This window comes from Anabrus simplex, chromosome 2 (genome assembly GCF_040414725.1).
Source record: "Anabrus simplex isolate iqAnaSimp1 chromosome 2, ASM4041472v1, whole genome shotgun sequence".
Lineage (NCBI taxonomy): Eukaryota > Metazoa > Arthropoda > Insecta > Orthoptera > Tettigoniidae > Anabrus > Anabrus simplex.
This window is the reverse complement of record NC_090266.1, coordinates 481,567,793-481,591,930: the sequence shown is the minus strand read 5'-3', so window position 1 is coordinate 481,591,930 and position 24,138 is coordinate 481,567,793. Positions and strand designations below refer to the sequence as shown.

Genomic DNA, 24,138 nt, shown 5'->3' with positions numbered 1-24,138 from the left:
GAAGCACACCATCACTTCATCCATAAGGAGCAATCTGAACGGGTAAACAAACCCTGATTTCCAGTCCTGAAAGACACAATGGCGGAGGCAGAACAGATAAAGCAACGGGTGATCAGTTGCCTGTCTCTGCCAAGGCAGGTCGATGTATATCAGGATCCTTAATGTTTCAACCATTGGCCGAAGAACAGCCAATAGGTGACCCCCCAGCATGGCGTACCAATAGGCGAGCAGCGTACCGTAGCCTGCACTATATAAGGAGATGGAATTAGAACACCACTTCATTCCACTGGGAGCTTCGCTGGAAAACAATGACATGATTCATCATGGAGTGCTTGGACGAGGCCAACAAAGCGTTCTGGGCAACCCAATCATCTCAACAATGCTCACATAGCAGACCTCAGTACAGAGACAAATGCCTTTTCCATTTTTGAAAGACTCTACGCGGAGAGGTTGCTGTTGTTCTCAACATATTCTTCAAGTTGTTAAGCACAGAAGATCATGTCAATTCTGTCTCTAGAGGCAGAGGAACTGAACTGAGACTTCAGGAGAATCTCCTCAGAGACAACCTGGAGATGGCTAATTAGTAATCCTTGCAAGAAGTTCGCCAGCTATGGACAGCAGGGATATACGGTACTGTGATAGTTGCCACTTATGCTGCAATCACCTTTCTTGAATTTTTCCAGTCACTTGCTGAGTTTCCCAGATTAAAAGGATTAGTTTGAAGATTTTTGTATTTATGGATAAGCCTCCAATTTCAATCAGCTCCACTGGAATGTTGCCGCGTCCAGGTGCCTTTTTGGGTTTCGGTTTGTTAAGAGCATCACAGAATTCCTAGTATGATGGTGGCATTGCCATCAATGACTGCGGTGGCTGTTGTGGTACATCTCGGTAGAAGTTCTCAGCTGGGGTAGAGTTGTGGTAGAAAAGAGTAGAGAATATTTTTCCAATGCTCCAACATGTTCTTGCTGTCAGTGAAGGTGGTAGCATTGTTGGCTGATTTTGGAGTTTCTATTGAAGAAAGAATCGGTCCATATAATTCTTTCATCCCTGGACAGAAGTTTTGCAGGTCTCTTGCATTGGATAAACTTTGAAGTTCTTGAACTTTCCGCTGCCACCAATTCATTTCAATGATTCAAGTCTTGCCATTTAAGTTCTTCAAAATGGGCTTTCTTCAAGCTGGAGAATTTATCTAGATGAAGGGATATAAGAGCTTGCTGTTCAGCACCAATGAGGATCATAATTTCTGCATTGTTGTCCTCAAACCAGTCTTCACTCTTCTTTTCTCCAAAACCAATTGATTCCTTAGCCGACTTGAGGAGAACAGTTCAAATTGTAGATTGTATATTAGGTGCTGTCTGTTGTCAGATATCTTGAGATTTGTTGAACAATAAACTTCCTTAGTGAAATAATTAGCAGTACGGTAGGTTATTTCAATTAAAATAATCTGAAGAAATGAATACCGGTAAATAAACATGCTTTCGTAGCATTACAATTGTGACAGTATAAATATCGCAACCCAAAGATATGTGTTTATTATTATTACGCCTATTTCAGAATGAATTTATTTTACATGTTAAATGTAGAAACTGGAAGGTTTTCCAGACTGGAAAATGTTTATGGTTAAGCACTTGGGAATTCTTTTCTAACTACAGAATAAGAAAACTGAAAGTTTGATAAATCAGGTTAACACTTGTGCATGAAGAAGTGAGTCTGTGTGAGTGGATCCATCTAAGGCTACCTAGAGGTGAAGGTAGATGCTTATATTAAGGTGTGTTTGACTTGCAGAAACTATCAATCATCTGTTAACAACGTGTTCATCATCTACAGTCCATTATAATGGTGGACTGTTTATTATCTGTTGTCTATTAACAACTGTCCAGTGGGTACTGTACTCTATTGTTCAATCGTCTGTTAACGAGTGTCCATTGATTACGGTCCATTAGCAAAGGTTGATTGGTCAGTAGGTACTGTCTGTTGTCACATAACGTGAGTGTTGTTGAACTGCTTTAGTCTACGGCCTGTTTTTATGGCCTAGATAAATTCTGAGAAGGGGGAGACTAGGCGTTTCGAAAGTGAACAGTACACCTAAAACGGTGTATGATGGTAATGTACAATATTGGAGAAATTATAGGGCACTGAGAGTCGATGGTACGATCTCTGAGACTTGTGTACGGTTACACAAATTTAGCGAAGTGTATCGCTTTTGAACCTGTTCGTCATCATTGTCTGATGATTACTACAAATGGTAGTAAATTGCTATCATCTTGAGTCACTCCATGGCTAAACGGTCTTTGATCCAAAAGGTCCTAGGTTTGATTCCCAACTGGATCAGGAATTTTAACTTTCACAAGTTAAGCCAGAGGCTATGGGGTTGGGTGTTTGTGGAATCTTCAGCATTAGAATTCATCTTATGCATCTCACAGATGCGTAGGTTACCTTAATGGTGTCAACTCGAAAGATCTGCACCAGGCCCCTTTGGAGGCCACACGCCGTTATTATTATGTCGAGTCACTAAAGGTGATGAAAAATGTTTTCTTATGTATTTTTAGTTCATGTTTAGCTTTGTTATATATGTTCAAATGGTAGTGCGAGAACTTCCCAAACTATTGTTTTTTTGTGTAGGGGTGAGTAATATATTTGTTTTCTTTATATATATGTTTTGATGAAACATGTAGGCATGGATATTACATTACAGAATTTAGCTAGTTTATTCCAAGTCATCGTGGAGGTTCATTTAAGGGATATAACCTTCGTGCAGTTCCCGTCCTTTTCATTGTTTTCAGGAGGTTAAGTAAGGCCTGAAGCAGATGTGATGTATAAAAACACAGCCTCATGTTCATGCCCCGAGAGAAGAGTGTATTTTCATGCTTTTATTTAAATTTGAGGAATCCATGTTGATGTACTCGGGCACCCAAATTTATGGGTGCTATTATTTATTATTTATTATTATTTATTGCTATTATAATTATTATGTTTTATTTATTTCAGTACCACCTTTTCAATACATTATATTATGTGACAGTTTTACGTTACAGTTAAACCTTCACATTTTTATACACTCGGGACCGGTTTCGACAGTGTCCCTGTCATCATCAGCCAAGAACAATTAATCGAGGACAATAAACCTTACAATATTTCAGGTATGATATAACAGTGAATATAAAATTATACATTATCTATCTACAAAAAGGTGTGAACATGTCCAGGTAAAAAATCACGATTAAGAAAAATCATGTCCTGTAGGGTGTACATTTATAAAAAAATTTAATTGAAATAACGTGTTAAAAATCTGCTGTTATATTATAGCTATAGCAGAGTATGTTTATAGGTGTAAATCTATGAAGTTTTGGCACTCAAGACATATAGCTATGTTTGACAAGTTAAAGGTGTTCAAACATTTAGTTAAATGGTGTTCCACTTAAAATATGTGATGCAGTTCAGCTGAGGTTGTAGTAAATATGTTTGTAGGCTTGATTTTGGTGTTTTTAACACTCGAGATATATAGTCATGTGTGACCAGTTAAAAGTTGATAAAACATTTAGTTAATGGTGTTCCACTTAAAATATATGGTAAAGTTCAGCTGAGGCTACAACTTGGACTTGAGGAGCAGATGATTATGTAAAATATCAATATAAGTAGAATTGAACAATTTAAATGGGTCACTGCTTGTTGATGTAGATGATCAGCAAGTCCTATTACACAATTATACATATCGACAGTGGTTGTATATCATCTTGCTGAGAAGTAACAAAAGTCCTGGCTGAAATGGTGCTTGTAGATCTTATATTGTAGGTTGTGATTACATAAATTGATTAGAAAGGATCCTGATCCAAGTCGGAACCTATAAGAAATAAAATAAAACGCGATATAAAGTTACCGTATTTAAGAAACGAATGGGAGTTAAATTTCGCGAAGTATTGATGAATGAGAAACTCACCTCAGGTGCCAAGTTGATGGTAGACGGAACGTAGTGGAACTGACAGGCTGAAGAGGGACAAGGCCTAGAAGGGAGCAGGGAGGGGCGGAGTTACTGAGTTAGGGGAAGGAGGCAACGCGGTAGAGGCGGGACTGTGATCAGGTGGGCGCGTGCGATGGTAGGGGAAATATGTAAGCGTGTTGTGTATTGTTTTGAAGATGGATCGGTTTTTTGGTATTTTAAGAGTGTTCATTATTTCTTTGATGTGAATTCTGCTTCAATACGGAACCCAAATATGAAGTTCTTAACTTTAAATTATTTCAGTATGAAAGAAAATTCCACAATATATCCCTATATAGTTGTTCTCAAGTTACCAAAAGTATAGGATTCGTGGTTGATAGCTAACACAGTTTTCTGTTTGCATATAGAAAAACGGGAACATGAATAGGAACATATCATCATCATTTCCTTTTTCCAGCTCCAGCTGGGTTGGGAGTTAATGGCACTTTTCAATCTTTCTCTATCCAACCATCTTTGCTGCTCCTAAGCTGTGTTCCAATCTAGGTTCCTTACTATTTTGCTGTTCCTGACAACCTTAGTCTGGGACTACCTCTTGTTCTCCTTCCTTCAGTCTTAGCCTCCATCATCGTGCTCGGTATCTTTCCTTTTTTCATCCTCTGAACATGTCCAAACCATCTCAGTTTATTCTTCTCTGATTTCCTTCCTGATAGCAATTCTTAATTTATCCTTTCTCATATTCCCTATCATACTTCTTAAAAATTTAATCTCACTGGCATGATTTGTTCTGGACAATTTCAGACAGATGGATAATGTTACAAAAATGTAACAACCTTTGGACTGGGAAAATATGGGAGTAAGGACATGAGCTGCTTGACTAAACGGGATTGTCCAGGCTGTCAGCGGAGAGATGGTTTAGAATGTCAGTGGTAGACGAATAGGCCTAAGCGGAGTTTTTTAAAGTAGAAAAATTGTAATATAAAAATAAAGTTGGAATTCAAGAGGATTAATTGCGGCAAGTTATTTCATAGGAAGAGGATTTAGGGATTGGAATAATTTATCATGGTAGATGCTCTAGAAATTTACAACTTCTCTGAACAAGTAGACAGTTTATAGGGAAACTGCCATGTGGGTAACAGCCCTAAATGCACATCAGTTGTAAATGTAATGTAAAAGTAAAGCAAAAGAGAGTGCTGTGAACCAGAAAATTTGAGAATCCCCACTCTAAATGATGCAGGTACTGAATTTAAAGTTATTAAATAATGATAGAAACATGAAAAGAAACACACAATAGGATAAACAAAATGACACATTTCCCCTCGTCTTTGCTTCCAGAATTACCTCATTGGAACACTGACCTGTCATTGTGTTTGTCCTATTATGTGTTCCTCTTCATGTTTCTGTCTTTCCAGATGCATTAAAATATTGTCTGTACCTTTCCATTATATTTAATGAATTGTATTGTCCTTTCACCTCTACTCTTTTATGAGGTAAAGATCAAGAGACGAGAAAGAGTTATAAAGCAGTTTGCAATATTTTATTTTGTATGATCGAAATAAAAACACATGGGGAAAGAGATGGGGAAAATACTATTTATGATTTTATTATAGAGAAAATTTCCAGGCCAGAATTATTTCAAACTCAGGCTCTCCTTGTTTGTATCCATATCAGTCCCACGGTACACAGTGTTGTTGTTGCTGCTTCTGACGACAATATTTTGAACATTGTGGTCACTAGAAGTCCGCTATAACGAGTGCGGCATATAGCGGGAACCCCCTTATAAGGACAGTTTTCATCTGCCCCTTCAAAATTCCTATATTAAACTGGGTATCATCCTTCGATTACAGTGAGAGCCCTATCACTGACCCATCCGTTATTACGAGTGATAAAGCGTGCGCGATTTTTTGCGTTACCAATATTTATGCGCCAAACATTTATACTGAATGCGATCGATCACCTTCAGTATCGTTTTCTCGCTATATCCACTAGCGAGCTCTATTGTCGATATTCGAAGGCAATTTCAGAGTTGATTAATAATACCTGTTTACTGTTGTTCCGTAAAAATATTATTTTTGCTATTTGCTTTACGTTGCACCGACACAGTTGGGTCTTATGCCGACGAAGGGATAAGAAAGGCCTAGGAATGGGAAGGAAGCGGCCGTGGCCTTCATTAGGGTACAGTCCCAGCATTTGTCTGGTGTAAAAATGGGAAACCAAGGAAAACCATCTTCAGGGCTGCCGACAGTGGGGTTCGAACCCACTCTCTCCCGGATGCAAGCTCACAGCTGCGCGCTACTAACCGCATGGCCAACTCGCCAGGTCCGTAAAAACAAATCGAAATCAAAGAGATCAGGTTTTCATCATAAATGCATAAATAACGTGTCTAATGGCAGTCGTTAACTCGTTAAAAATAAAGGCTGAAGCAATCGACTGCTTCATTTTAGTGCTAAATACTCCAATTAGGTAAGAATGGAATACACCTCAAAATATGGCAGACTGCATCATTGATTTCAGAGGATAGTTTATATTTTCTCACGTCTGGTTAAATTTTGGAAAGGCTCTTATTACTTAAATTTATAACAAGATGGTTATCATTTCTCTACTGGCATTCGAAATATGTTTTCATGATACATATAGTACGGTTACGTTACGTTAGGTGAAGCTATATGAATAAGAAAACAAATATTTGCCACAAAATGCGATTGATCATCTTCGGTACGATACCGTTTTCTCGCTATATGCCAAGGCCAACTACAACCTCTCAGACCTTAATGTAGAATCCAATATGGCGGAATCATTAGGCCACTGTCTGCTGTGGCACGTAGTTGGGCATTGATTCCTAATAATATAATTAACGCCAATACCGTTCACAATCTTTGTAAAGAAGAATTAGTACCGGTAGATAAATTATAAATCATGTTTCCATAGTTAGAAAACATGAAACTGTTTAAAATAATATACCAAAATAGAAACAAATATTCGACCAACTTACATAACCCTACACCAGTTCATTTGACGATGACAAAATATAATTAATATTCGTTGGTAAAACAACAATAACACATTACAAGAAAAAACCAAATCATCAATAACAGTGAAGTGATGTATCATACTCAGTAAATAAGACATTCAGCAAGCAAGACTACTTTATATTTGCACATGACTTGCTAACATAAATCTACAACCCATGCACATGAAAATGACAAAAATTTAACCAAAATTCGTCGGTAAAACACAACTACGCACACACAACACATTACAAGAAAACTACCCATAACACTGAAACAGCCTACCATACTCAGTAAATAAGAAATTCTGCAACCTAGACTACTGTACTTGAAATATGCACAGGACTCACTAACTAACCCTACAGCCAGTACACTTGAAAATGACAAAATTAAACCAACTTTCGTTGGTAAATCACATCAATGGACAACATATTAAAAAAAACACAAATTACACAGGACAAAAAAAACATTCTCAACAAATACACATTCACCAGCCTACTTGAAATATACAATTAAAGGTGTATCTATAAGAAAATCATAATTATTGATAAAAACATTTGCTAACACCTTAATGCACTTTTTAATCATCGTTTTCAACTTCACATTGCACTGATACTCATCTTTATGGTTACATATACTACTCTCAATTAACTGAAATCCTAACACTACCAGTGCCCCTTTGAGTCTATAAAGAAATTCTGGTTTGTAACTGTTACTAATTAACACCTGGAAAAGTCTGAACACGTTACAACACAAAGACATGACTATCAATGACGGACACTTCAAACCACCTCTCTTCATTAGATTAAAATACATCATAATTTCCGCTCTCACTATCCTTAAGCAATTCATTTTCATTCTGTAACATTTCAACGCAGACATCACACTTTTTACGTAATATTTCAATCACTTGTAAACTGGTGTAGCTAGCAATGCAGACCAAAATCCACATTTCAAGGGGAACTGTAATGTGAACTACACTTCTAATGCAGGCTCTAACACATCTACATTATCAATGGTTGCATCACGGCTATTTATATAGACATTACGAGAAAAGACTTTCAAAGAACGTTCACCAAGTTTCATGGACCTCATCTTCAATACACCTAACCCTTTGAGCTTCCTTTCAGACTCAAGAATTTGTTCCAGAGAAGCATTATAATTGCAACCACTCAATCTCCTGTAGACTCCAAATCTTCACTCTAAACTATCTGTCTGCAATTTGGCAGTAAGGACATAAGACCTGTGGTACTTATAGAAAATATATTTACACAGTTCTATCACTGTGGTAAGTGTGTGTGTGTCAATCTTCCTTCTGATTATAAAATGTACCATAAGTCTATGTATATTTTTAAACATGTAAGGAATGAAAGTTTCATGTCATCAGGACCGGTAATTGCACTAGCATCTTCATTTCTGGATATGTACCTTTCATGGGATAGTGTACATTACAACCTGAACACTACTTTTGAATTAATTTTAGAAACTGGATTGTTCCACCAGAAACATCCACACCTTGACTTTTAAGCATTTCCAAACCAGCAACATTCTTATGATCAAAGACTTTGCTGCTGATGATACAATCTTTCTCTATTGTTGTTGGGTACAGAGCCTTCCTAGACAAATTTGGAGCCACTTTGTTTAGCAACAATCTCTTCTCTGAATGAAACAACTCTTTAAGGTCTGAAAATCTGGCCTTAGTAGGCCTACTTGTAAATTTACAGACTGACACTGTACCAACATCGACACTGACCACTTTACTTAAAACAGCAAATGTCTTATCAACATTTGGTTGTTCTGGAGAGTACCTTATTTGATTAGTTATAGAGAGCTCTAACTGTTCCAGAACAAATTTTATTTTACTAGTTCTCTCTGCATTAAAGTCATAGTCTAACTCACGTGCATTTTTTCAAAAGTTTCATCAAAAGAGAAATGTTATCAGTGAGACTGATATTATCATCAGAATAACTTGTGAGATGATTTACCAAATTGTCAAGCTTCGTCGAACAGTCACATTTCATGTCTTCACAAGCATCACATTCCAATATAAACCTAAAATGTTCTGTAGGTAAACACACATTTTTGTGATACACTTGAACTGCAAATGAACTTGAAACTTTAAAACTCACTGATGGAACGTTAATAAATGACTCATCATCCACCTTCACAAACAATACATCTTCCTTCACTATTACAGTGAATGGTTTAACGAATTTCTTCTGAACTTCACAGATGAATGAGGTACAATCTGTAATTTTGTCACTTCCACACCACTTATTTACTGAAAACATCACTAACACATTTAAAAAATCGTGATAACTAATAAAAGAACCGATAAAAGGACACCGCAACACTACTTAACACAAAAAGTATTCAGTGGATAATTAAATCGCAAATTCTATTAGCAAGATAACCTCAACCAACCACACACGTGCGCGGTTTAAACCAAACTGAATGTAAACATGGCCCCACATGCCTCCAAACACGAATCCCAATGTGGCAGCCATTTTGTCACGTATCGATATATGCATATAGGTACGATAATATTTTATTTATATAGTTGGTCTTGGATAATAGTGGGTCTTCTCCGCGACTGATGTTCCGTAAAGCAAACTCACTGGGCCCGAGCCACGGAACCGTTCCGTGCTTCGTCTCGGTGGACCAAATGCCGGACCACGGAACTGTTCCGTTGTCTCATTTTACTACGTAAATCAACTTTTGTTCAAGAGATGGCAGAGTGAGTTGCATTTGTGATTTGTGTAGGGACTCTTTCTTTTCAATGTTATATGCTCTTTTGCTAATATATATCGATAGTGTGCTTCGTAATGTTAGTTTGAAGTGGGCTATCTCTAGACTTTGAGATTCGCTTGTAAACAAGATGGCGGCCAGAATAGAACTGATATTTACCGATATATAACCCCCTTTTAGGAAGTAATGATGATTAGGAATGTAATTTTTTCAGTGAAATTAGTAAATAGTAACATTAGTAATAGTGTGAGCAATGCTCCTGAAGAACAAATAGATGTGGAAATCGAACAGAAGACTGTGTTACAGCTCAGCAGGCGGACTGAGCACGGTCCCGTGATGCTAATAAAATAAAATGTTTTACTGTATTCCTTGTTCCGCAGTTTGTGGTGTGAAAGCCTTTTGTTTCCATGCATATTTAAATCTTTAATGGTCTTGTAAGTAAGAAATTTCTCATGATATGAAGCGACACTATATTTCCTCCAAAATAATCCCAGCGCTAATGCAGTTTCAATCCAACCAATATGCAAGGCTCAATGGGTTAAATCGTTAGAAATAAAGGCTAAAGTAAAAGAGCGCATAAATGTAATACTATACACTGAAATGAAATAAGAATGCGATAAACCTCGAGATAGAGCAGAGCGCATCACTGATTTCACAGGTTAGTTTATATCTTCTCGCGTCTGGTTAAGTTTCGGAGAGGCTATTCTCATGTAAATTTATAGCGAAAATGTTATCATTTCTCTACCGGCGCTTGGAAAATGTTTTCATGGTACCGGTAATATATGGTTAAATTAGGTTAAGTGACACTTTTGAATAAAAAAACTGAAGCGTTTGACACAAAATATCACCTTCGGTATCGTTTTCTCGCTATGTACACTTTAAAGAATTTAAAGAGAATGGGTAACACTTGCAAGTTCTCTCGCTGACATTCGAAGGCGATGTCGGAGTCGATTAGTAATACCCGTTGACTGCTGTTCTGTAAAGAAAATTAGAAATGAAAGAGGACTTTTTCGTAATAAATGATCGGCTGTTAACTTGTTTGAAATAAAGGCTGAAATAAACGATCGCTCACTTTTAATGTTACCGGTATATTCTGAATAGTAAGAAATTAATACACCTCAAGATGTGGCAGAGTATATCACCGATTTCAGAGGATAGTTTGTATTTTCTCGCGTCTAGTTAAATTTCGGAAGGGCTATTCCCATGTAAATTTAGAGGGAGGAGGTTATCATTTTTCTATGTGGACTTGAAATATGTTTTCATGATTGTATCATACGGTTAAGTGACGCTGTTTGAAGAAGAAAACTGGAATGTTTGCCACAGAGGCCTCTGGAGTAATACTATAATTTTTTCAGAATGAAATTTAACATACACTTTCATGTAGTATCGAATTTCGAAAAATAACAAACGAGTAAGCCGTAGTATGGATATCATCCGCGAAGACTCAAGTTTTGAACAACCTGATAAGGGTTTCATACGATTATAATGTGCATGGGTTTTTCCCAACTTTTAAGGAAAATCTGATATAACGAAAATCCACTATAGAGCGTATATTTTCCGCTGTTATGCATTCTCGCTATAACGGACTTCTACTCTCTCTCTCTCTCTCTCTCTCTCTCTCTCTCTCTCTGTGTGTGTGTGTGTGTGTACACAGTTACCTGAACCAAGGATTGGGTAGGCAGCTGTTATGGCATTGATAAAAGTACCATCCTAAGCATATGCACGAAATTGAAGCAGGTTTGAAAGAAGAAAACTATTTCACTGATGTGCTGACAATAGGATTCATATCCTGCAAGGTCTCAGCTAATCTAGTTGCAAATCATAGTTGGTTACGTGCTTGTTTATAGAGCTTACAATTGCAGGATCATATACCAGCCCAGTCAGTTGGCACTGAACTGTCCTGTGTCAATAGTAGAAAATGGACCAGGCCCAGAACAAGCCGAGAAAATTACCTATATCTCCAGGTGCCAGCCGGAACAAGATGTGATAATGTCTGCTGGCCGGCATAAGCTTCCTAGTGTTTACGCTGAGAATTGAGGAAGCCCAATGGTTCACACGGTCAAGTCATGACAAGCTCTAAGATCCTGAGCCATTTTAGTGATAAATCCAGAACAGCTTTGTTCAGTTTAGTGCAGTCAGATTCTCGTTGAACACAGATATTTTACAGTAAGTGAAGTCAAGAGTAAAATAAAAAATAAACCGTGTGTAATAAAAGTATGGGTGCTGGGAAGAGTGAAGTATGGGAACAATTTTATGTTGTTATTGATGACAGGGGGCAGAAAATAGAATTTCTGCAATGCAAAATAAGACAGTGCCTCTTACGAAGCTCAAACTCCAGCACATTAGCAAGGCATAATTGCACTCATTCTCCTTTGAGTCGGGTGAGTGATTCATGCAGTCATGTTATTCCTACCTCTACAAAACATAAAATAACAGAGGCTTTGTTAAAATGTCTGCCTTTGACCTATGCCCTTTCAATGTTATGTCAAGTACAGGGTCTCAAATAGTACCAAAATAATTAATTAATGTAGGATATTACTTTGGTAAAGTAAATGCGTCTGGGATGTTACTGCATTGGACAACTGTTTCCCGGCAATATCATGAAGTGGGTGATGATATTCATCACTCTGTAATACCGGAAATTGTGACGCAATGCAATGTTATTCATGTGCCGCCACTAAAGACATGTGAACTTATGATTATAAAAATTACTAATTTTATTTCCCTCATGGTTCACTACATTAAGGAGTGGGTAATAAAAGGCAGAGTTTTTTAACCTCCCTCTTCTCCAGCACACCACCGGGAGATTTGGCCATGCGGCTAGGGGCGCGCAGCTGTGAGCTGGCATCCGGCAGATAGTGGGTTCGAACCTCACTGTCGGCAGCCCTGAAGATGTTTTTCCGTGATTTCCCATTTTCACATCAGGCAAATGTTGGGGCTGTAGCTTAATTGAAGCCATGGCCATTTCTTTTCCATTCCTAGGCCTTTCCTGTCCCATCGTCGGCATAAGACCTATCTGTGTCAGTGCGACGTAAAGCAAAAAAAAAACACACCACATTATGAAATATTTAAGTGATCTATGTGCTGTGCTAGGTAGTCAGCTGTCAGATTTACAAAGTGTTATGTTTGCAATAGATCAAGGTGCAAATATTAGGAAGGCCTTCATGGTTCACGAAAGCTTTAAGTGAATATCTTGTGTAGGACATTGTTTAAATATATTTTTGCAGCACATTCCAAGATGATTTTTGTAATTTTCAGGTTCAAGACATAGAATACATAATAAGGAAACAATAGAAAGTTGTGGCCTATTTCAAACGTTCAGGTTTTGTTAGTCATGTCAAGCATACTTTGTATCAGGATGTAAAAATAAGATGGAATACTAAGCTGATCATGCTAAAATCTGACCTAAAAAGGGCTTCTGATTGAGATAGATAAATTGCAGGAAACTCAATCGTAAAAAATTACCAGTGTTTCGCCCCAGTGCGGCATGGATTCATCAGTTGGATACCGCACTTTCTAGCCGGCCAGTGTCTTGGGAAGATGCGGTATTCAACTGACGAGCCCATGCCGTACCGGGGCGAAATACTGATAATTTTTGACAATTGAGGTTCCTGAATTTTATTTATGCTAAAATCTGTACACAACAAGTACAAGGAATTCATGAGTGACTTTATTACTTCCTATAACCTTTCACAGAAGCCACAGATGATTTAGGAGACAACAGGCAAACAATACAAAATGTGCTCCTTTGGTTCCATCATCTTGTTAATCATCTTGACCGGGCGCCGAATGACAAAGTATCATTCAAGGAAATTAAGTCAAGAACACTAAAAGTCATCAAAGAGAAAATGGAGATATATTTGCATCACAAAATGGCATCGTTTCTATCTGTGCGGTTTTGCCAGTTAAAGATGTTGTCTGTACCTGAGAAAGAGGAAGTTCTATAAAAGCCAGAATCTTATGCAGGCATTTTAGTGAAGGTAAGTAAACATTTTCGTTTTTATATGTTGAAAAGTGTGTTATCAAAACAGGTAACAAAATGTCTACATTTAATATTGTCGCTTCCCCCTTTTCTGTTTGATAGAAAAGTGTGAAGAAGAACAGGAACTTCAGAAATTTATTAGATAACCACCCAAAAAAGTAAGTTGTTTCCAGTGATCAAAAATGGCTTGTGAGAAACGCCCATGGATGAAGTTCTTCTCTAGATGGCTACTGCATAGAAAGAATCCAGAGAAAAGAAAGATGTTTTAGTGGTCATAATATATGTTGTGTACCAGCAACAAGTGGAGCTAGTAAGTGCGTCTTCGGCCAGGTGGGCTTTGTTGTAAAAGAGAGGCGAACCAGTATAGAACCCGAACATGTCTACGATTTGCTATTCCTACATAGTAACATAAAGTTGAAACAGGTACATGTACTTCATTGTTATCCTACCCAAATGGAACACAATGTAGCAATGTTCAAACACTTGAATCTATGAAACTACTATTATTTGTGTGTTTTTTGTCTTTTACAAAGAGAAAAAGTGATCTCTGTTTCTAACGTTGTGAGCCGGAAGAAACTGTAAAGATGATTGAGAACATTTGGAAAACACATTCATTATGACTTAATACGACTGGCCACTGATGCATATGTATTCAGTGTACAAGAGGTATAAGTCTATCTCTTCGTAGCTTTTTATATAATTTGAAAGAAGTAGAATCAATATTCATTAGTGCGCAGGTGGATAATTTCTGTGCAATATACTTTGAATCTGGTCCATAGAATTTACAGGGAAATTTTTATAATCATACAGTAAGATGTTTATTCATATAAAAGCCTACTATCATAGCAAGATCTTAATTAAAGAGTTACAAAATAAAGACATTCCCTGAACTCCCTCCATGATTACAACAGAAATCTGATTTATGAGATGGCACAGTAATTAGGATCCTACTCTAGAGAGAGTATATTTTTAACATCCTAGATGGCTGCTGCTTGACTCGAGGTCCATACATGAAGCGAGGTCACATCGCTTCCCTCAGCTGCGTTTCATGGTTTCCTGACCGGTGGCGCTAATCACTGTAGCTCTCCGATTGCCGTTGCAATGTTGGGTCAACATGTTTCCAGACCTCCTGGCTTTTTCTAAATGACTTACTAGTACAAGAAATTGAAACTGGCCACAGATCAGGAGCTAGAACGATATCCTGAGGCTGCAGCGATGGCCAGTCTTGATTGTTACAGTTACACTATTTACAAAACAATACCAAATGTCCCTTTCATTTAACTCAGAAGGAAAACGTGCAAACTGTTAGTGAACGCAGCACACCAATAATAGGCCGCCCAGCCGACCTGGTTGTTATGCCAGCCCTAACAAACCCAGCCTGGAAAGGAACCAAGCTGCCTTGATGTGGCCCCTACAACCAGCGCCTCCTAGGAGGCGCTGCTCACAACATAACAAGACCAGCCTTGCTCTGCAGTGTGGTCGCACGATGTAAGCCTAGTTTAGCTGGCAGACACGTACGAGTGCAGCCAAGCCTGAAACTACTTACTGCTCGTCTCTAGTCTATAGATTAACTGTTACATTAAGGAACCCTTCTTTGGGGCAAAATTCTAGCACCAATTACAGTTCAAGGGAAGGGGTTGCCATGGTTCATACAGTTGTAGCTACAACAAAATATATTTCAAATTTTTCTCACCAGGTAATGGTAAGTTGAATGAAGCACAAAATCTGTCCAGAACCATCACAAGCCGGGCAGTTCACTTTTCCTGTAGCAGAACATTTGTCACAATCTTGGCGCCCACGTCCATGGGTTGTGCTGTAGCAGTAATAGCAGCGTTCTTTATTTCCATCACCGTCTTTTCCGTAGGAGCTTCCATTGCAATGAATACAACGCACCTGAAACATTTACCATCTTATTTAAGTAGTCTATCAAGCTTCTACCCGAGCTTTCTGCTTTCTGTAAAAATAATATGCTGCCTGCATGCACACTTCCACCTTCCATTTTACTGTACCAGATGGTAAAGCTCAGATCTCTGCTCGGTGATCTAAGGCTGAGTTTTTGTTGGTTAAATGCCAAATGTGCCCGCCCTTCAAAAATCTCTGCTGGGCTTGAAACCACAAATTTGGTAGAGGAAGCTACAATAATGCAGTAGAAGTCTGATATAACGCGTTGTTGGAGGACATACTTCACCTCCACATTGTACCTTAACCACGGTATATCGGAAGGTACAGTGGAAATAAATGGGGTGGGAGAACAAAAAATAAATACAACATGGAACTCATGTGATAAACTTACCTTTGATGCTCCATTCTTCACACAATCAATTATTTTGAGTTTATCACCCACAGAATATGCCTTCCTTTTCTGTGACACCACGCACGTGCAGTGAACTCGAAATTCAACACTATGTCCCTACACTTGTTGACAGGATGGGAGATGGCTGGTTCTAAAAACACTGCTGCTTGCCTGGGTGAGAACTCTGAAATGTAAATGCTATAAATAGCTTGGGAATGATTTGTTTCCAGTTGCTTATGTGATAACCCAGGAATGCAGTCCTACATACCCACCGTATAATTGAAGGTATACTGAAGGTAAAGTTCATGCAATTTCCTCGTTAACGGCCGGTATGCTTTTGAAGTCCACGCTGGACTTTACATGGAGTTTGTCATTGACATAGCAAGCATACTATTTATTGGTCGAGAGCCATCTGCTCTTGGCCAACAGCAGAGGTAATTCTACAGTAGACAGTCATAAATCAGGTTATTGCCAGGGGGTGGTACTGCTTAACATTTGATTTGCTAGTCGTTAATGAGAAAGTTAAGAGAACTTTACTGTACTGTTTCCTGAAGGCTAGGGTGTTGGAAAGCGTTAGCGTGATCGTCGTAGTAAAATGATAACACACCGAATACCAAAATAAGTTACTACCTAATTACTGACATTTGAAAATAAGAATATAACTAATAAATTAATACCGATTTTGGGGGGAGGGCATAGTTTTCACCGCGTTAAATCCAAAGACATGCGATATTGGACATGTTACAATTGGCTTCTACTGTATGCATTTTTGGAAGAATACATATTATTCTCCGAGAGAGAAAGGTAGAGAAGTGCCATAAATGCCCTGACCCAGTAGGAGCTTGATAAGGGGAAACGAGGATGACATTATACTCTCTCCAGAAGGAAACTGAAGCACTGGTAATAGTTGGGATGATTGAGGTTCTGTGAACACCAGGAAAAGATCATTTTGGAGTTTTTTCATTAAAACAAATCAGCATATTCTGAATAGGCTATGGCTTAAAATCAATATGATCTTGAGTTGATTTCTGTGGAATCTCATTCAATGGTTGTGGAATTGCGATAAAAATATTTTAAAATTTTATTTTTATCTAGCATGTATCAGGGGGTGAAAAGCTAGCAAGCCTGTAGCTTTACATGATTTTCGATATTGCAATTATAGTCATGGGACTTCCAGTTTTACTCTGAATCTGAAGTATAAGGATATGGCTTTTCATTCCAAAATAACTGGGTGAAAAGTCTAGGATGTTGAAAGACTGCCAGTGTTTACCTACACAGATGGATAACATTCTTACATAGGCCTACTGTATCTATCTAGGCTACCTTTAATTGTTAATATAAAATAATGAGAATAACTCAGTGAAAACAGTTTCAATAATAATAATAATAATAATAATAATCATGATGATCATCATCATCATCATCTTCTGCAGACTTCATCAATTCTCATCACTTACAGAACTTTCTCCCAAAACATACTCTGAAAACTCCATGACCCTGCCAACCATAATTCATTCAAAGTAATTCATTGCAAAGGTGCCTCTCTGGGGAAATATCAGTGAACATCAAAAGTCTGACAAGACTTTACACTTCTATAGCCTGATAGCCTCCTCTAGAAGTTCTATTATGTCTATATGTCTGCTGGAGATAAGGATACTGATGCTGGTATAACACAAGTAATTAAATATCATGTTAACAATAATAATATTAATTCTATAACATCCCTCGAATAGTTGTGGACTTTAACATGTTGAGTGCCACTTGCCGCCATATGGTGTCACACCGGTCTTCAAATTTGAGACAGTATGACACAGTTCTTGAAGTCAGAGTTGGCACTGTTAAAGATCAACTGTGACATCTATGTGCGTTACATTGGTTACTACGTGAAGAGCGAAGTACAGTGTCCATTCCGGCTATGTATTTCTACTGTGTGTCACCATATGGTGCCACAGTATTCTTTCAAAATCACTCACTGGTAAGTGTTTATTCTCACATGTGTAAGCGTGACAAACATTGTTTATTCCTCATTCCTCATAGTTGGGCAAAACTATAAAGAGATGGAAGATGCAGGTAAGTGACTTGCCAAGAAGATAATTAGTGATATGGATATACATGAATTACAAATGGATTCTGTTGGAGATAAGATTTGAGTGTTGATGACAGTTAATGTAATGCTAGTGATGATGCCTCAGTGAGAGCATAACAGATGGATTGAGTGATGTGGATGATGATGGTGATACTGAAAGTGATGTTAATGGTGTAAACAATCATGTGAACAACAACGACTGAGGTCCTTGTGTAGGGTGACGGCGACCGCGCTCTCGTGTGGTGAAACGCTGCATGCAGAAGGACCCTTTGCAGCAATCGCCTCGCCCTGTACTTACAAAAAATTTCCTTTATATTGAACAAAACACGTTTGAAACATATTTATAAATTAAAAACACGTTATCGCATAAGCATGTACTCCGTCAATTTGGAGAACCGTTTGCAAGCCGTATGATCACGCATCCTTTCCAGCATTACTCGACCGGTGTTGCCTCCACCTGCTGCTCGAAAGAAATCTTTAGTATTTATCTGCAGTAACTCGGATACTGCTATTACGTGACTCATAACAAAGATACTAGTTGATCATAGTCATCCTCATCTGTCGACTCACTATTTTCAACGTTTTTAGTTGAATATATTGCAATGGTTTCCTCGTCAGTAAATGTGCCGTAACCGATCGAACTTTCTGCGCAGTTTCGGACCGTCTTCAATATCAGACCTTAATATTGCTATCGATATTAGCTAAAATAGCATCGCGTACACTTTGTTCAAATGTAAAAATGACCATCTGAGAAGCATCAGTTTAGTTCTTTCTCTTTTGATTTCATTAAGAAAAGTCAGTATACTGATGTTTCTATTGAAATATGATTTTAGAACAAATATGATTAGAATGCATCTTTCGTGTTATGTGCCTGAATGTAAATCATGTTAAGGCAAATGAATTCACGATCATAACAAGTGTATTCATTGTAGTGTTTTCTTAGTTACAAATAATTAATTAGGGTACATTAAACAGTTCGATGATGAATTTGTCATTAGAGGGGATGTTTTCCGAGTACTTAATGAGCTATTTTCCTTGGATAAGGCCAAAGCTCTCTGAGTTCGTACCTCCCAAGTACTAGGCCTACTACTACTTTTGAGGTTTACAAAAGTGAAGTTATAAAAAGTGACTGAGTTATTAATTTTATTTGTGCGTGAAGATTATATTCTCTTTGTACAAGTACAGGACGAGATATCAGCTGATATATCGTCTCTTACAATAAGTATTAAAGTGAACAACAATGTGTTAATGTGTTTTATGCGGAAATGTATGTACCGCCAGAGAACTCTGATCGATTCCACTGTTGGGAGTTAAAGGTGATCTGAAGTGAAACAGATAAAATATATTTACCAATTAGGGGAGTCATTTTCAGAACCATGGTTATGAGAAAACTGAACTTCATGATCGGGTTGTATTTTAATACATTTCTCGAAGGAAAAGCCTATGATTGTAGAAATAAGCCTAAGACTTGAATAATATCGATTATTTTGAACTGTGTAGTGTGTGTGTGTGTGTAGAATTTCTTTGGATCGACTGTTTTGTTGTTGTTCAAAATACGTCTTCCATGTGTCTGTGTTAAAATAAATATGTTCGATTAATGAGGAATTGCACCCGTGTTTTATCGTTTTTGAAGTGCATTCCCAACATTTGACGATCGCGACAGGACATTAGACAGTTATATAATAATAAGAACAGTTTTATAAGTAGTAGACCTATCTCAAGCATGGAAGTGAATATACCAGTGACAAGGAAATCAAGAGCTGTATTACGGCGATCAATAACCAAGATCTACAATGAGCTCGACGCGTTGCAACAGATGCCGGAAAAAGATACGGAAAGTATTAGCGCACATATGGATCTGTTAGAAACGGAAGATCATGAATTAACAGGTATTGATACTAATATCTTCACTAATATTATTGAGAACGGGGAGGTTAGGGATGATGAATCAGACAAAGAAATCTATATGGCTGACGAGTATAAGTTCAAATTTTATAAGGTTAGACTGTTGTTACGAAATTATTAAATTAAGATCGGAACTCAGAAGCAACTGCAGTATCAGTTAATTCTTACTCATCACTCCAAGTTAAGCGTTCATACAAACTGCGTTTGTTCGAATTGAAGAAGCTCGGAGACGAACTAAAAATTGGATTCCTTTCTGGTCGCAATTTAAAAAGATTGACGAGGACCATCTTTTAGACCCTAGTAATAAATTCTAATACGTCATACACGCTACCATTTCTGGATCCAGAACAAGATATTTGGTTGAAAGGTTTCCTGCTACCGGAGAAAACTACGTTATATAAAACAATACCAAGTTTCAAAGAACGGTATGGAAAGGATGATTTGCTCGTAGAAGTGTACATTAAGGAGCTGTTAAGTTTAATCTTACAGAATGCTGTGAGCCCTAGTAACGTATGTTTATTATCCTTCTATGATACGCTTCAGAGACTCATAGGAGCCCTTGGAACATATGGTGTCACAGCGGACAAGTGTAATTCCATGCTTTTACCGCTAGTAGAGTCATGTTTGCCCGAGGATATTCTAAGAACTTGGGAGAAAACATCTTCAATCGCACTCATTGTTGTTCAGCTGCTGAACCAAGGGGCGCTGGTGTCAGTGACCAGAGTGTGAATTCCAAGAATCGTTTAGAGAGCTTGATGCAATTTCTTACATGTGAAGTAGAACAGGAACAGAAGATTGTTTTGGCTATATCAGGTTTTGGTGTTTTGCATTCGATAGCTGTCAAGGGAGGTCTAAAGAAGGACAAGAGCTTGAATTACACCACTAATCCGAATGAGAACATTCCTACAGTGGCAGGTCTCCTTACTGCATCTAATAGAGAAACAAAGTGTGTGTATTTTGGTCGTCTACTCACAAGTCTCAAGACTGTATTAGGGCCCAGAAGATGGCTTTGCAAGAACGTCGTCTTGCACTTGAGACTAAAAATGCTGTTTTTCTTGTCTCAAGTTCGGACATTCAGCGAAGAAAAATATAAATGCATCATGTGTGCTCGAGGACATTTTGTGGTTATGTGTGATAACTTGCCACAAACCCAGGTAGACTCAGCCGTATATAGACGGAACTCAACAGGAGACAAAATGGCTTCTACTGTTCAAGTCTAGAAAGATGAGGCTTTAGCTAGTTTGTCGAACCATTGTGGGGTGTTAATGCAAACACTAGCTGTCAAAGTTCGGGGACAAGGAGTTGAGCGGACTCTTAAGAGCATTAATTGATTCAGCATCGCAACGTTCCTACATTTTGAAGAGTACAGCCACGGAAATGGGATATCAAACTGGCAGACAGGAAAATATCCAACACTCGCTGTTTGGAGGTACAACTACTGGAGTATACCATCATTGTGTATACACTATTCATCTTTCTAGTCTGGATGGTAGCCACAACTGTCACTTTGAAGAATTAGACTAAACAATAATTTGTGGTGCCATACCTTCAGTACATGAAGGTCCTTGGATTGAGGAGCTAAGTATTCAGGACACTCTTTTCAGTGACATCGACTTTTATGGACCAATAGAAATAATAATTGGAGCTTGCAGACAAATAGTTGAAATGAAATGGCGTATGCTTTTAGTGTCGGGAGTGTCCGAGGACATGTTCGGCTCGCCAGATGCAGGTCTTTTTATTTGACACCCGTAAGTGACCTGCGCGTCGTGATGAGGATGAAATGATGATGAAGACGACACATACACCCAGCCCCCGTGCCAGCGAAATTAAACAATTAAAGTTAAAATTCCCGACTCTGCCGGGAATCGAACCCGGGACCCCTGTGACCAAAGGCCAGCACGCTAACCATTTAGCCATGGAGTCGGACGACAAATAGTTTAAGGGAGGCCACAAGTTTCTATGTTCTGGACTAGTGGCTACGGAAAATCGTTTGGGATGGATTTTAATGGGCAAAGTACCTTCAGGACACAGTAATGAGGAAAGTATTGCTATGGTGGTGACAGCTATGCTAACAAGAGAAGCCCTTGTATCAGATTTGTGGACTCTGGATGCCCTTGGCATAATGGATCCTGCTGAGAAAAAGAGTACATTAGAACTTCAAGAAGCTGCTCATCAACATTTCTTGGATACAGTAAGGATGAATGAGGTTGTTAGATTTGAGTGCTGCCTAACCTGGATAGAAAATCATCCTCCACTACCTAACAACTACAACGTGGCTGTAAAGAGAGTCCATTCCACAGTTAAGAGACTAAAATCTGAAGGCTACTATGATGCATATCAGTCTGTACTGGACAAGTGGATAGAGGAAGGTGTAATAGAAGAGGTACCTGAAGAAACAATGGATTCTCCTTATCATTATTTACCGCATCATCACGTCGTGAAACAGAATAGTAGCATGCCTGTTCGTCCTGTGTTTGGTGCACCGGCACGGGGAAACAAGAATCCCAGTGTTAATAGTTGTGTTGGAAAGGGACAGAACCACATAGGACTACTCCCTTGGCTCGTTTCCGGTTGAAGAGAATTGGAGTAATGACCGACATTCGGCGTGATTTCCTACATATCAGCATCTCTAAAGACGGCCATTTTTATTATTCTTGTGGACCGACCGTTAAGGTACCTTGAAGTCTATCAACACTGTCGTGTAGTGTTTGGAGTGGCATGTAGCCCATATCTTCCTGCAACAGTAGATAGATAAGGAAGGGGTGAGCCCTGCCTTCGCAGAGCTCCACACGTAGGTCTATGAAGACCCTTTGTGTCCTCCTGCAACAGTAATCAAGTACCACCTGCAGACTACTAGACCAGTGTAAAGAAGGTACATCATCTTATTCTCAAGATTTGGTAGAACTGTTCGCTCAGAGTTTTTATGTTGACAATTGTTTGACCAGTTGCAGCAGTTCATTGACGAAGCAACTTCCATCATGAGTGAGAGAAAGTTCGAGCTTCGAGGGTGGGAGTTCACAAACCCTTCTTTGCAATCACCAGAACTTACCAATGTCTTAGGGATGCTGTGGGATAAGTCAGAAGATACCCTGTACATAAATGTAGATAAGGTAAATTCCCTTCGCCTGAAGAAAATCACCAAGAAGATTATTCTCTCAGCAGCACATCGGATTTTTGACCCTGTTGGAGTAGCTTGTAGTGTCACCTTGCTTCCCAAACTTCTCTTCGAGCAGGCATGCGGATCAGGAAGTGAATGAGGACCTTAAATCACAATTCTTGACCTGGATGAGAGATTTGCCATACTTCGAAGAAATCAAAATTTCAAGATGGCTACCGGGGTCAGATTCGTAAGAAAACTGGATACTTCATATCTTCTGCGACGCAAGTACAATCTCGTATGCAGCTGTGACTTACCTACGTGTTGAACATCAGGATCAGGTTCATGTCCAGTTCATCCTCGCTGAAGCAAGAGTCTCTCCAATCAATAAGCCTAACAAGAAAATGACAATCCCGAGGATGAAGTTGTTAAGTGCAACAATAGCTTCTGAGATGTACTCTAACGTGATTTCAACATGCCTTGTGTTAAGACAATACTTTTAAGTGACGCAACTATGGTCTTAGCATGGATTCAAAGAGAAGATCAATGGGATGTGTTCATATCCAACCGAGTTAAAGAAATCAGGGAACTAATTGAAGGACAGGAATGGAGGCACGTTCCAGGCACCATGAATCCTGCAGACCTGCCACCTCGTGGCGCTACAGCTGAGAAGTTGTTAGAATCAAGATGGTGGGTGGGACCTAACTGGCTACAAGAATAACCACGTACATGACCAGGATACACGTATAGTTTGATGAAGAAGAGATTACCCGCGGCAAGAAGAAATGTGTTATTTCCTCCATGCTCTCAGCTACAGTTGAATCTGATTGTTTCTTTGCCCGCTTTTCTACTCTTAGGCAAATCATACGTTTAATTGGTTGGTTATATCGCTTTGTGAAGAAATGTCGAACGAAAGAACATGACAGATTCCATGGTAACTTGACAACAGAAGAATTAGTGGTGGCTGAGCTTAAGTTATAAATAAGTTTCAGAAACAGGCTTTCTCTGGAGTGAATGCCCAAAATTGTTTAATTTGGTCGCATTCGTTGATAGTACTGGAATTCTACGCCTAATGACAAGAGTCT

The 24,138-nt window shown here is 38.6% G+C and overlaps 1 protein-coding gene across 2 annotated transcripts in view; it reads right to left on the bottom strand.

Annotated features, from left to right (window-relative positions):
• Positions 1 to 24,138, bottom strand: part of LOC136862894 (protein SSUH2 homolog) — a 744,003-nt gene that overhangs the window by 38,141 nt on the left and 681,724 nt on the right. For both annotated transcript variants that reach the window (XM_067139173.2, XM_067139174.2), the window contains one exon: positions 15,366 to 15,565. In XM_067139173.2, the coding sequence (XP_066995274.1) occupies positions 15,366 to 15,565 (200 nt within the window). The remainder of the gene's footprint in view (positions 1 to 15,365; positions 15,566 to 24,138) is intronic.